Source organism: Dasypus novemcinctus, chromosome 10, assembly GCF_030445035.2.
Source record: "Dasypus novemcinctus isolate mDasNov1 chromosome 10, mDasNov1.1.hap2, whole genome shotgun sequence".
NCBI lineage: Eukaryota > Metazoa > Chordata > Mammalia > Cingulata > Dasypodidae > Dasypus > Dasypus novemcinctus.
In genome coordinates this window covers 101,575,206-101,589,621 of record NC_080682.1, presented here as the reverse complement: position 1 = coordinate 101,589,621, position 14,416 = coordinate 101,575,206, and the positions used below count along the sequence as shown (strand labels likewise).

Here is a 14,416-nt window from a genome sequence, read left to right as displayed (position 1 = left end):
TTGAACAAAGTATGTTTTGGCTATAAACCAAAAAGATGAATACATACATGACTGCCAGCAGACTGATATTTGATTGGTTAGATGGAGCTTTGTTGGACATTCTAAGCCAGAGGTGAACAGTTTTGGAAAATCTGACAGGGATCATATCATATGATACTGAATAGTAGGGTCAGATCTGGTAGGAACTAGAACCAGGGCTAGAACTTTGGGTTATCATTCTGTCAATTATACTGCTTTCTTCAACAGAAATAGAGTAAACATTTGGTTTCCCTTCTTCAGAGCATACCCGAAATTCCTGATGATGTGAAGCAACTTTATAAGACTGTGTGGGAAATCTCTCAGAAAACCATTCTCAAGATGGCAGCTGAGAGAGGGGCTTTCATTGATCAAAGCCAGTCTTTGAACATCCATATTGCTGAGCCCAACTATGGCAAACTCACTAGTATGCACTTCTTCGGCTGGAAGCAGGTTGGTGGAGGAAATCAAGGAAGACTTACTGCTAACTTGGGATATTTTGGAATTGGAACAGAGTTTTATGGTTGAGCTACCTGTTAAATATTGCCACTTAGAAGTCCTTTCCATTCAAATACAGTATGTTAAAACTAACCCATGGGTTTTGTTCCAGAATTAGCTCTTATTTTGGATTTTCTTGTTTCTATTGAGACTATTTCATTCCTAGTTTTGAAACCTTGGAGTTATCTATGATTTTCCCTTTCCTTCCATTCACCAAGTTGTATTGGTTTTTCCTTCATTCTGTCTTTTGAATCTCTTCCTATTCCACTGCCATTCTCAACGTCTTAACTGGTCTTTCTTCTTCTAATGTCTCTTCCCCAGGCTATCTTGTGCTCTGCTGCCATTCTTAAAATAAAACTTTGTACATGTCAATCTCATTATTCAAAAACATCCATTGTTTCCCTGTTTTAATTATGTATAGTAATCATTACCAACTATAAAGCCCTATGATTCTAGATTTTATTCTTATTCCCTGGGAAATGTTGGGTATTTATATGGGATATTCGATGTTTTTTTTTTAAACAAACATTCATTGAAATCTACTGTGTGTCATGACTGGAGATATCATATAGAATAATATGATCCTTATTCTTGAGATAGTCATAGTTATACAGAGACAGTCCAGCACTCTAAGTAGTTATAATCTAAGGCAAACGTTATCTTGGGCAAACTTGGAATTCATATGCATTAAAAAAAATCAAGCCTTAGAGAACAAAAATAATGAACATTTCCAAATAGATAAACTGGGCAAAAAGAACAGGCTGTAGCTATTTGGCTTCTAGACTCTCCAAGCATTTTTTTAAGGAGGTACTGATGATTAAACCTGGGACCTCATACATGCAAAAGCAGGCACTCAGCCACTGATCTACACCTACTCCCCTCTCCAAGCATCCCCCCTGCCACAGCTTTTTGCTTGCTCTCTGCTCTCTGTGTCCATTTGCTGTGCATTCTTCTGTGTCTGCATTTATTTTTATTTATTCCTTCTCCTTGTGGCTTCCTTGTTGTCTGCTCTCTGTGTCCATTCACTGCGCACTCTTCTGTGTTTTTGCTTTGTCTCCCTTTTCGTTGCCCTTGCTGAGTCGGCTCTCTGCAGTGCTTTCAGGCCTGGTGGCACTCCACGCGCTTGTGGGCCAGGCAGCACTCTGCATCACTTGCGGGTGAGCCTGCCTTCACAAGCCCTGGGATGCAAACCCAGGGCCTCCCATATGGTAGACGGGAGCCCAACTGATTGAGCCACAGTCGCTTCCTGCTCTCCAAGGATTTTTTATAGACCTTCCTAGAACAGAGAATTTCAAGTTAAGAGAGTTTGAGCTGGTTTATGGGAGTGTGTTTTAAACATTGATCTTGAATGTCTGGCATTCTCACGAATAGTTCCTCAAAACTGTATTTGCTTCCCTTCTAGGGTTTGAAGACTGGAATGTATTATTTAAGGACAAGACCAGCGGCTAATCCAATCCAGTTCACTCTGAATAAGGAGAAGTTGAAAGATAAGGAAAAAGCATCTAAAGAGGAAGAAGAGAAGGAGAGGAACACAGCAGCCATGTTGTGCTCTTTGGAGAATAGAGATGAATGTCTGATGTGTGGATCCTGAGAAGAAAGGTTTAAAAGAGAAGACCAGCACTTCTTAACAGCCAGACTACTCCTTGAGCATAGATAGGTATAGTGATTTTGCTTGAAGGTAATGCTTTGCTGGACTTTATTGGAGAAAAAGGATCAATTGATTTAAAGTATTGTTTCTATGTAGTATGAAAATAATGATTTTTTAAAAATTTTAGCAGAGCAAAAGATGTCATCTTGCAATTAAGAATGATAAGTGGGATTTCATTGCCCCTTTGGCCCTGCTTTCTGAGGACCTCAGTTTTGGTAGGGAGACTTAGTTTTACAGCTTTGACTGGTGGGTCCCTCAAAGTAAAACTGAGTGAAAATCCACAAGAAGTGCCTGCAGGGTTTGTCTCCTGATACTTACCAGTAACTTGCCAGAGGCACACAGGAAAGGCATGTGGCAGTTTAGATCTTACTAGATGTCTGCTTTTATATTTTTGTTTTCTTCTGACTTCCTCCAGGACCTTTATAAAACAAGCTCCTATAGGTCATTGTGAAATAAAGATCAACATTTCTAAGTGACTGTGTCAGATTAATTTTGTGATTTATTTTCATACAGTGTCACATTTGAAGAAAAAAATAACCCAACAACATATTTTCTGTTCTTCGAGGGTTCAGCGAGAAAGCTTTAAGAAAAATTACTTAGAAGCTATATAGGATTTTTATTTTAATATGTACCTTTTTCTTCTATTTTTAACTCATGCATGCATATTCACAGATATACACTTACCCTTTGATAAACTAACTGGTGCTTTTTTTTTAGTATGACTATGTTTCCATTTACACAATGGAGAAGTATTACTGACAATTTCAGTTAGTAAGATATCCTCCCAATTTTCATATTCATGGGCTTTTGTAAATATCATAGGGTATTAAAGTTTTAAGTCCCCTTTATTTCTTCAGTGGTTTTCATTGGATCTTTTGCTGGCTGGTGTTTAATTCCTTGCTCTATATTTCAGGACATAACTTAGATTTAAATAGTTTTTTTCCTTAAAGCAATTTCATAAATTAAGTTTTGGGTTCCTTATAACATTGTGAAGTAGGTATATATTCTTTCTAAGCCCTACTTTTACTGGTAAGGAAATAGACTCAAAAAAGTTAAGTGACTTCAAATCCTCAGTTTTTCTCTATCTTGCAAAATGTGTAGTACTGCATTATATTTTGGTTGATGCTTTGCTGTTCTTAGATATATCTGGTTTTGATAAACTTCAAAACATAACTCTCTGAAGACCTGGCTTTGGATTACCAGTTTTATTGATATCTTTAGCAGATTGGCCAGATTTATTTTCAAAATACAGATTTTAAACTTTCACCCATTAATTCCAGTATTTTAATTATTTGTTTTATTCTTTTCTACAATGGTATTCTAATATATAAAGGTTTTCTAAAGCTTATTTCAGTGATTGTTAAAATTAGATTATAGCATACAAATTTATCACTGTAATTGCTGCTCTCTTCATTCTATCCAATATAAAGTGAGTTGTTAAACTTAATTATCTTTATACCTTTCCTGAAAAGTTCCTAAGATATATGAGCACAGAGTTAATAGAGAGGAATGACTCATGGAATTAAGCTGTTGGCTGTTCATTCATTCATTTGTACTTTCTTCATTATTTAAGAAATACTTGTTAAGTGCCTACCTTTTGTCAGACACTATGCAAAGTTGTTGATATATACACACAGATTTATCCCCAGAAGGATAGGCCATTTTCTGTTCTTTCATTAAAGCTAGAGGGAAAGACTAGCCAGTTGACATATCTGCAACATTAAACAGTTGCTGAATAGGTATCTCTATTGCCCTTCTCCAGATTTCTGTAATCTGGAGTCATATTTGTACAGCATTTCATATCCGTACAGTCCCTTAGTGTTTGTTTATAAACCATTTAATTCTTATAACCCTCTGACATGGGTATAGGACACAAATTTCTTATCTTCCTACTCTTGAGCTAGCTTCCTAAAAAGGGTTTGAGCATAAGACATACTGGGTCATAAAGTGTCTATATTGCCTTGAAGATCTAGATTTTTCTGTTGTGTTCCTAAAGGGTATTGCTGGATAGGGCCTCTCTTCTCAATTCACCTGCTAAGACCTTCCCCTGCCCTTTTTTTGATACTTAAATAACCACTTCCTTGAAATATAATTCACATACCATATAATTCCCCTGTTCAAAATATACAGTTCAATACGTTTTATTATATTCACAATGTGTGGAAGTATCACCACAATCAATTTTAAAACATTTTCATCACTTTGTCGCTCTCCCAAAACATCCCATAACCTAGCAGTCACTCTATCCTCCCCTACTTCTGCCCCTAGGCAATTACTAATTTACTTTCTGTATCTATATATTTTCTTATTCTGGAAATTTCATATAAATGGAATCATACAATGTATGGTCTTTTGTGACTGGCTTCTTAGCATGTTTTCAAGGTTCATCCATGTTGTAGCATGTAGCAGTATTGCATTTATTTTTATCACTGAGCTCTCCCTGTATGGATATACCTAATTTATCCATTTATCAGTTGATGGATATGTAGGTTGTTTCTGCTTTTTGACTATTATGTATAATGCCCTGTGAACATTTGTGTACACGATTTTGTGTGGACCTGCATTTTCATTTCTCTTGGGTGTTATATATCCATGTGTGGAATTGCTAGATTTTTTTTTAAAGATTTATTTATTTATTTATTTCTCTCTCCCCCTCCCCCCCGCCCTGGTTGTCTGTTCTGTGTCAGTGGCACGGGAATCTCTGTTTCTTTTTGTGCGTCATCTTGTTGTGTCAGCTCTTGTGTGGGCCGTGCCATTCTTAGGCAGGCTGCACTTTCTTTCACGCTGGGCAGCTCTCCTTACGGGGCGTACTCCTTGCGCTTGGGGCTCCCCTACGCGGGGGACACCCCTGCGTGGCACGGCACTCCTTGCGTGCATCAGCGCTGTGCATGGGCCAGCTCCACATGGATCAAGGAGGCCCAGGGTTTGAACCGCGGACCTCCCATGTGGTAGACAGACGCCCTAATCACTGGGCCAAGTCCTCCTCGAAAATTCTATATTTAACTTTTTGTGGAACCAGTAAACTATTCCCAACAACAGCTACAGCATTTTACATTCCCACCAGACAATTTGAATTTTTCCACATCCTTTTCAACACTTGTTATTGTCAGTCTTTTTGATTATGTGAATATAACCATCCTATGGATGAAGTGATATCTCATTGTGATTTTGGTTTTCATTTCTCTGATAGCTAATGGTGTTGAGCATCTTTTCATGTGCTTATTGACTATTGTATAGTTTTTTTGGAGAAATTTTATGTAGACTCTTTACCCGTTTTTAATTATTTGTCTTATTATTGAGGAGATGAATGATTTATATATTCTGGGTACAAATCCCATATCAGATAATATGATATGCAAACATTGTAAACATTTTCTTGCATTCTGTGGTTGTCTTTTCACTTGCAGGTGTCCTTTGCAGCACAAAAGTTTTCAATTTTTTTTTCTTTATTTCTTTAAGGTGTTTTAGATTAATAAATGTTACATTGAAAATGTAGGGGATTCCCATATACCCCACACCATCCCCTTCCCACACTTTCCTCCATTAACATCTTTCATGTTGGTATATTTATTACAACTGGTGTGTACATTTTGGAGCATTGCTAATAAGTATAGCCTGTAGTTTACATTATGGTTTACACTTTACTCCATACAATTTTACAGGTTTTGAGAAATTATATAATGCCTTTATCTGTCATTGTAATATCATGCAGAACAATTTCAGTGCCCCCAAAATGCTCTATGTTCTACCTATTCTTCCCTCCCTCTCCCCTGAGAACCTCTGGTGACCATTCTTTATATCAATATTACAAGTTATTCTATTACTAGAACAATAAGTCTACTTTAGTCCATAGTTGCATCCCCTCCTTATGTTTGTTATGTTTTGAGATGGTGATGCCCACTCTGCTTTTGATTGAGAGGGGTCTTAGATCTCATGGGGCAGATGGATGGTACTGTCTCGCTTGCAGTTGTAGATGCTCTCTGTTTCTTGGGATGGGTGTTGTCCGTCATCCTTTTTTTAGTTATCCTGGGTGAGGCCAGTGAACTGGAGAGTAGGTGTTGACTGCAGCTCTGCTAAGATTCAGGGCTCAAATCAGCATATGAACAGCCAGAAGATTTAAATCTCTGGAACATAATTTTAATGGGTACAGTGCTAATTATAGGTTCAAATAATTGGCACAGAAGAGCCATTTGTAGAAAAATTATAAATAAATTGAACTCTGATACCTTGGGGAGATAGGTTATCATATATTCCAAGGTAAGGTCCACAGATGGGGTGCCGCTTTCTTGGATGTCTGCCCTCCCTATAGTGTTTAGATGTTTCTAGAGCTCCCAGGAGCACCACTGTTTACTATGGCAGTCAGTGAGATCTTCCTGAAACGTGCTTAAGTATAACCTCTGGAATAACCTCCCAACTCACTTTGAAATCTCTTAGCTGTAAAAACTCATTTGTATTTAATATTTTTCTCTTTTGTCTAGGTCTTTTTCCAAATGCATCACTAGTTGGTGCCAGGGAGGCTGAAACCTAGGAGTCATGTCCCACATTAGAGCAAAGGTAGTGAATTTATGTGCTGAGATTGGCTTAGAGAGGCTACATTTGAGCAACAGGGAGGGTTTCAGGAGGTAACTCTTAGGCAATATATATTACTAGGCTAAGTTTTTACTTTACAAGAACAAGGTTCGTAAGTGCAAGCATCAATATCAAGAGCCTGGTATATTGTTCTGTCCTCCTTTGCTAGGCACTGTCCATGTACTCTAGAGGTTCTTGCCACTCTATGAGGGCCCCCAAGGATGGGACCTACAGTTATTCTGTAGGTCTTCACCCACTGAGACAACACCCAATGACCATATGAACACATTCATATTCCATAGAGGCATGCCCCAGATGCACTCCTCCCCACACATCCCCTCACCACCTATACTCCACACCAGTGATCCTCCCCTGCCACAGTTGCAGCCCTTCTGCAATTCAAAACTTCCCCTAAAACAAAGCCAACAACAATAAAATAATAAAATTAGAAATTAAAGAAATATATATATATTTTTGCATTGTACCTTTTATCACCTTAAGATCTGTGATCTTTTATGTATATTGACAGTTATACAATATACATAAAATATATGTATATTTTATGTATGGTCCCCCAGTGTCTTTTTTTTTAAATTTTTTTTATTTTTTCGCTTTATTTTCCAAAAAGCTTTAGGTTACAGAAAAGTCACATAGAAAATATTGGGGATTCCCCTATACCCCACTCCTTTCTCCCCACTTCCTCCCCTGCCAATAACATCCTATATGAGTATAGTACATTTGTTAAAATAGATGAACAAATAACAAAGCATTGCTACTAACCATGGTCAATGGTTTACATTATGGTTTATCTTTTGTACTGTATACTTTTATAGATTCTGACAAAATGTATAATGGCCTGTGTCTGTCATTGCAAGATCATGCAGAACAATTCCAGTGCCTCCCAAATGCACTACGTTCCACCCATTCTTCTCTCTTCCTCTCAGAACCTATGGCAACCACTAAGTTTCAATTTTTGCAGAATAAGGTTCATTTTTACATGCATTAATATTGAGGGCTTGACATATTGGTCTGTTTTCTTTTATTAGGTGGTACTTATGTCCCCAAGAGGTTCTTGCCTCTGAAAGTTTTCAATTTTGATGAAGTCCAATTTCTCTGTTTTTCCTCTGTTAATTGTATTTTTGGTATCATATCTAAGAAACTGTTGCTTCAGAGTGGTTCAACAATGGCAATGGAGGAATACTGGTATGGGATACCATTGACAGGTGATATATGGCTGACAGGGAGCTGTACAGAACATATGTCCAGGGTGCATGGTAATGTTTGGATATACTCATAGTGGCAACAAAAACCACAGCAGGGGGGGTACTGGGTTCCTGGCCAGTGGTGCTCTGTTGTGGTCCCTAGGGGAGTAGCGACAGTCTCCCAGGTGCAGCGGTGGGGACCGGGAGGGAGTGAGGGTTCAACAGTGAGCCCCTGATGCTAATGACTATGCTTGTGAGCTGATAAGCCTAAAATAAGAACAAGGCCTAGAACAGCATTGTGCCTGGGAATTTCCTCCTGTCAGCCTTCATGTTACTCAAATGTGGCCAGTCTCGAAGCCAAACTCAGCATGTAAATGCAATGCCTTCCCCCCAGCGTGGGACATGACACCCGGGGATGAGCCTCCCTGGCACCGAGGGATCACTATCAACTACCAACTGATGATGCAACTGGAAAATGACCTTGTATGGAAGGTTCAATGCGGATCAGCAGAATATCCCTGTCTACATAAAATAACATGACTTTAAAATGCTGTTTGACCTAATGTAAGGGGGAAATGGAAAGGAGAAATGAGTTTATATGGCTACGAGTCTCTAAAAAAGAGTCTGGAGGTTGTCAGAAGGATTGCCCTTATGCACAACTGAGCAGAGTCTAAGAGACAGATAAAGCAGATACAACCCCCAGGTATTGGTTCCTTTGAGGGCTAAAGAGACCCATGGGAGTTATGGTCATGGCAGATGGGGTTAACTACCAGGTCAGATGGCCCCTCTTTGGAACTGGTGTTTATGTGTGATGAATCTGGACTCAGATGGGATCTCTCTTCATAAGACTTTCATGCTAATGTGCTGGAGTTGCAGTTAGTGTTGGGGTTTAAGATATATTTAGAGGATTTGAATCTCTGGACTGACAATGTGATAGCCAGGCCCTGAGCCTCAACAGACTCCAGCACCTACAATCTGATTTATTGGACTCACCACACTCAGCTAAGATGGAGTTGAAGAAGGACAACCACCACACCATGGAGCCTAGAGTGATTACAACTGAAAGTGGGAGGATTGCATCCAGCATCCATGTGGAATCTGAGCCTCCTCTTGACATAGAGGTGCAATGGACACAACCAATCCAATGTCCACATAGAAGAGGTGGCATTGGATTGGGAAAAGTGGACATGGTGGCTGATGGGTATGGGGAAAGGCAGGAAGAGATGAGAAGTGGAGGCGTCTTTGGGACATGGAGCTGCCCTGGATGGTGCTTCAGGGGCAATCACCGGACATTGTAAATCCTCACAGGGCCCACTGGATGGAATGGGGGAGAGTATGGGCCATGAAGTGGACCATTGACCATGAGTGCAGAGGTGCCCAAAGATGTACTTACCAAATGCAATGGATGTGTCATGATGATGGGAATGAGTGTTGCTTGGGGGGGGGGGGGAGAGGTGGGGTGGGGGGGGGGGTTGAATGGGACCTCATATATATATATTTTTAATGTAATATTATTACAAAGTCAATTAAAAAAGTGTTGCTTGATTTTAGGTTACGGAGATTTATTCCCGTGTTTTCTTCAAACAGTTTTACACTTATATTTCTTCTTACCTTTGGGTATTTGATCCATTTTGAGTTCATTTTTGTATATGATGTAAGAGTCTAACTTGTTTTTTATGTGGCTATCCAGTTATCCCTGCAGCATTTGTCAAGAAGACTAGTCTTTCTATATTGAGAGGTCTTAGCATCCTTGTCTCCTTGTTTTTATAATCTCTGTTCCCTGAGTTTTTAACACATTATAAGCACTTACTGAATAACTGGCAAAGGGATGCAAAGATAATATGAGAAAGACTCTGTTCTTAAAAGATTCCTAGTCTGGTGGAACGATAGACATATTAGAAACATTAATACCAAGAAAACAGTTTTTGAGTAAGAAGTCTCCTGATTTCTAGATATAATTAATGATGATCATGCTAACATTAATTAAGCATTTACTTTGTTCCAGAGTACAAACAGTAACTAATTTTAGCCTCCAAACAATCATATGAGATAAGGTATTATTATCTTTATTTTACATATGAAGACACAGACAAGTTACACAATCTATTTAATAAAGTCACACAGTAATTGGCAGAGCCAAAATTTTTTACCTCCAAATTCTCATGGGTAAAGATTAGGATACTCATTTGGCCTTTCAAAGCCCTTCATGTTAGATAATGGGCAATTTTTAAGTTACAGATATGCATATGTGGCCTAGGTCCTGGATTCAGCTCTTGTGGACCACTTGACTTCACACACTGGCCCTTATCTCCTTAGAGATTATAGACAAGACTAATAATCATGAAAGAATTAGAAGTTCCTAAACAATTCATTTAAAGTTAAAATCTTGATAAAGTGAGAATATCTTTGTTGTACATGTAGTAGCACAATTTTATTTCATCATAAAGCGGCTCTACTTTTTATTGAGTGTCAGAACCTGAGAGAGCAGTAGATCCCTGCAAACATCAGCCTTTAAGGGGTAGGTAGAAGAAAAGTCCATGAATAAAACAGGTACAACTATATCCAGTACAATGATGAGGGCAGAAGTCAGGTTGTAGTGGAAGATGAGGAAATGAATGCAATGAGTAACCTAAAAGGAGAAAAAGAAAAATTGACCATGAGCTAGAGGAAAATGTGGTGTTAAAAGGTTTATTTTTCCTCAGTCAATGTATTTTTATATAGATTTTCCAATTTTTGCTACGGTTATTATAAAAGAAGATAAATTATACTCCCAGGGAAAAAAGTATTTTAGAAAATAAACCATAAAGTCCGCATGAATCTGACCCTCATGGCAATTAGAAGGTGTCAGGGAGACTAGACTGGCAAGCTACTTCAAGTAGGACCTCACTGTAGAAGGGTGGGCTTGTGAGTCTCCACTTTTCCCAAAGGTGATCAGAATCCAAATGATTCTCACAGAGGTAATTTGCAAATAAAAACCCTGGGAAGATTACATTGGTAATCAAATGGTAAGTATTTGAAACCAACTTCGGCAAAAAAGCAAATTCATTGAGGACTCGAGTAGTTTATGGAGCCATAGAGTGTGGAAAAGCCAAATCTGAGACTTCAGCAGCAGACAGCTCTGAACATTGTCTCCATGCTGCCATCATAACAACTTAATTTCTGACTCCAAGCCTCATTCTTCCAGACTCAATCCTTGAGACTTTACCCCATCCATCCCTGGTATTTTACAGTTGAGATACATCAGAGATAGAGGGAGACCATCCGGTCATTGATCATTGGTCTGCATAAGTATACTGATATTTCTAGTGTCCCTACTAGCTCTCTGCTGTGCCTTTTCCACCCTTGAGAAACAGGCATCTTCAGTGAGTCTGTCTTCATCTCTTATTTGCTTAGTCTTGCCTGGGGTCTTGTTGCTTCCCAGACAACACTGCTCCAAGATCCATACTTTCACTCAGACCTGAGTTCTGCCTTTATTCTGAGAAGAGTTTCACTCTCTTCTCTGCTTCTGTGTGAGCTCTACTCCCAAATCCCCTAAAATTCTCCTAAAACTTAATTCATATGTTTACTCTGAAGCAATGAAATACAGAGCCAGCTAACTGCTTGAATTGGGAGAAGTGAAAGTACAAGGAAATCATCTATTAAAAAGTTATATCAAAATATTTATTTTATTAAATTGTCTTTTTTTAAAAAAGATACATAGATCACAAAAACTGTTACATTAAAAAATATAAGAGGTTCCCACATACCTCCCCACCCCTATCCTCACTCCCACCCTCCGCTCTTCCCACATTAACAACCTCTTTCATCATTGTGGCACATTCATTGCATTTGGTGGATACATTTTGGAGCACTGCTGCACCACATGGATTATAGCTTACATTGTAGTTTACACTCTCCCCCAGTCCATTCAGTGGGTTATGGCAGAATTTATAATGTCCAGCATCTGTCCCTGCAATATCATTTAGGACAGCTCCAAGTCCCCAAAATGCCTGTATTTCACATCTCTTCTTCCCTCTCCCTGCCCTCAGCAATTACTGTGGCCACTTTCTCCAGACCAGTGCTACAGTTTCTTCAATTACTAGTACAATACTTCTATAGTAGAATACCAGTAAATTCACTCTAATCCATATTTTATTCCTCCATCCTGTGGACCCTGGGTTGATGATGTCCACTCCACCTCTATATCAAGAGGGGGCTTAGATCCCATATGGTTGATGGATGAGATTTTTCTGCTTGGAGTTGTATGCACTCTCAGTTCCCTGGTGTGTTGGTTGACCATCTTCACTTCCCTGTTAGCCGACCTGTGCAAGTCCAACAAACTGGAGAGTAGGAGCTACAACACTGCTGAGGCTCAGGGCCCAGCTGGCACATGGACAGTCCAGAGATTCAAGTCTCCTGAGTATACACCAACCCCAGCACCAACCACAGGTTCAGTAAAAGTGACAGGAGAGGCATGTGTAGAAAGTTCACATCTGAGTCTAACTCCATTACACTCAGGAGCACAAATTCCAAAGTAGGGCCCACTGACAAGGCACTGAACTCCAGAGCCAACTGCTGTGGTTGTAGAACCTGCATGTCTCCAAAGCCCTCAGGAGAACCAGTACCTGGAGTTGTATCTACTTTGGCTGTCTCTGGGATCCTGCTGAGGTGTGCATAAGTGCGACTCCTCTGATGACCTCTTGACTCTTTTTTGAAGACTCTTAGCCTTATAAACTCGTTCGTCTTTACCATTTCCCCCTTTTATTCAAGGTCTTTTTCTAGTTGCATCATCAGTTAGTGATTGGTAGTAATCCCTCGGTGCCAGGGAGGCTCATCCCTGGGAGTCATGTCCCATGGTGGGGGTAAGGTAATGCCTTAATGTGCTGAGTTTGGCTTAGAGAGTGGCCACATTTGAGCAACATGGAGGCTCTCAGGAGGTAACTCTTAAGCACCCTACCGCTCTAGGCCTAGTTCAAATTTCAGGCACAGAGGCTTATAAATTTAGTCATCAGTATCAGTGGCTCATCTTTGGAGCATTGTTCTTCACTGGTCTTTGCCTTGCACTTGGGGGATTGTTGCTGTTCCATTGGGGAATGTGAAAGAGCTCCCCTGGCTAGGTACTCAGCACTCCCTAAGTTGTTGTTTGTAACAGTAACTACTATGAAAATACCCAACATATATCCAAACATTATGTACCCTATATACATGACCTGGAGTACTCCCTCCCAACCATGTGTCCCCCATCAATAACATCGCACGCCAGCGTTCCTCCCCTGCCATAGTTGAACCCCTCTATGGTCCAAAACGAAGCCTGATATATTGCCAAATTCGATTAATAGGAAAATGAAATAGTAGTGATAGGTTTAAAGATTAGAAATAGAATACATACTAATTTAGAAAAACTCAGGTAAAAGTAAATTGGATTATTAAAAAAATGAAAAATAAACTTCGTTTTTGACCTATTGCCTTTCGTCACTGTAATAGGTGTTGCCCTGTATGTACAGGGGCAAGTCAATTTCTTTAATTTCTTCCTCAGTGTCTACATCCTTTCTTTTTTTTCCTAATTTTTAATTTTATCTTCAAAAAAGTTTTAGATCACAGTAAAGTCACATATACAATATAGGGGACTCCAAAATATTTAGTCATTTATTTGACCAATACATACTGATAGAATTTAGGCTGAAAGAATTATTTTCCTACCAATGGTGGATGAGAATGTCTGCTAAAAATTTTATTTTTTAAGTCTAATTTTTGCCTTGGACTAGTTTTTGAGCTTCTAGAGAAAGAGAGATAGGGTTTAGATTGGAGGCAGAAACTGAAGGAAATACTTTAATCAGAAATGGATTGTGATTAGGACACACACAGGACATAGTCCAATGTATTCTTGCTTGGAACCCAGTACCATTGTATGAAACAGAATCATTAACAAGGGTAATGAGTGTCTCCGTAACAGAGGAGAGGCCTCTACTAGCTTTTATGTTTAGGAGAGGAGTGTGGATAGAGAATGCAGAGTTAATGCTTAATTGATACAGAGTTTCTGTTTGGGTTGATGGAAAAGTTTTGGTAATGGATAGTGGTGATTGTAGCGCAACACTGTGAATGTAATTAACTCTATTGAATTATATATTTCAATGTGATTAAAAGGGGAAAATTTTAGGCTGTGTGTGTGTGTGTATATATATATGGATACTTTTGTAAAAATGATTTATTTTGGGAAACGGACTTTGGCCCAGTGGTTAGGGCGTCCATCTACCATATGGGAGGTCCGCGGTTCAAACCCCGGGCCTCCTCAACCCGTGTGGAGCTGGCCATGCGCAGTGCTGATGCGCGCAAGGAGTGCCGTGCCACACAAGGGTGTCCCCCGCGTGGGGGAGCCCCCACGCACAAGGAGTGCGCCCGTGAGGAAAGCCGCCCAGCGTGAAAAGAAAGAGCAGCCTGCCCAGGAATGGCGCCGCCCACACTTCCTGTGCCGCTGACGACAACAGAAGCGGACAAAGAAACAAGA

At 39.6% G+C, this 14,416-nt stretch overlaps 1 protein-coding gene across 1 annotated transcript in view; it reads left to right on the top strand.

Moving 5' to 3' along the window:
* The window catches only part of RRM1 (ribonucleotide reductase catalytic subunit M1), a 47,032-nt gene extending 44,399 nt beyond the window's left edge, over positions 1 to 2,633 (top strand). Inside the window, exons 18-19 of the mRNA XM_058305831.2 lie at positions 280 to 468; positions 1,916 to 2,633. Coding sequence (XP_058161814.1) covers positions 280 to 468; positions 1,916 to 2,104 — 378 coding nt within the window. The 3' untranslated portion in view covers positions 2,105 to 2,633. The remainder of the gene's footprint in view (positions 1 to 279; positions 469 to 1,915) is intronic.
* Positions 2,634 to 14,416: the final 11,783 nt, after the last annotated feature.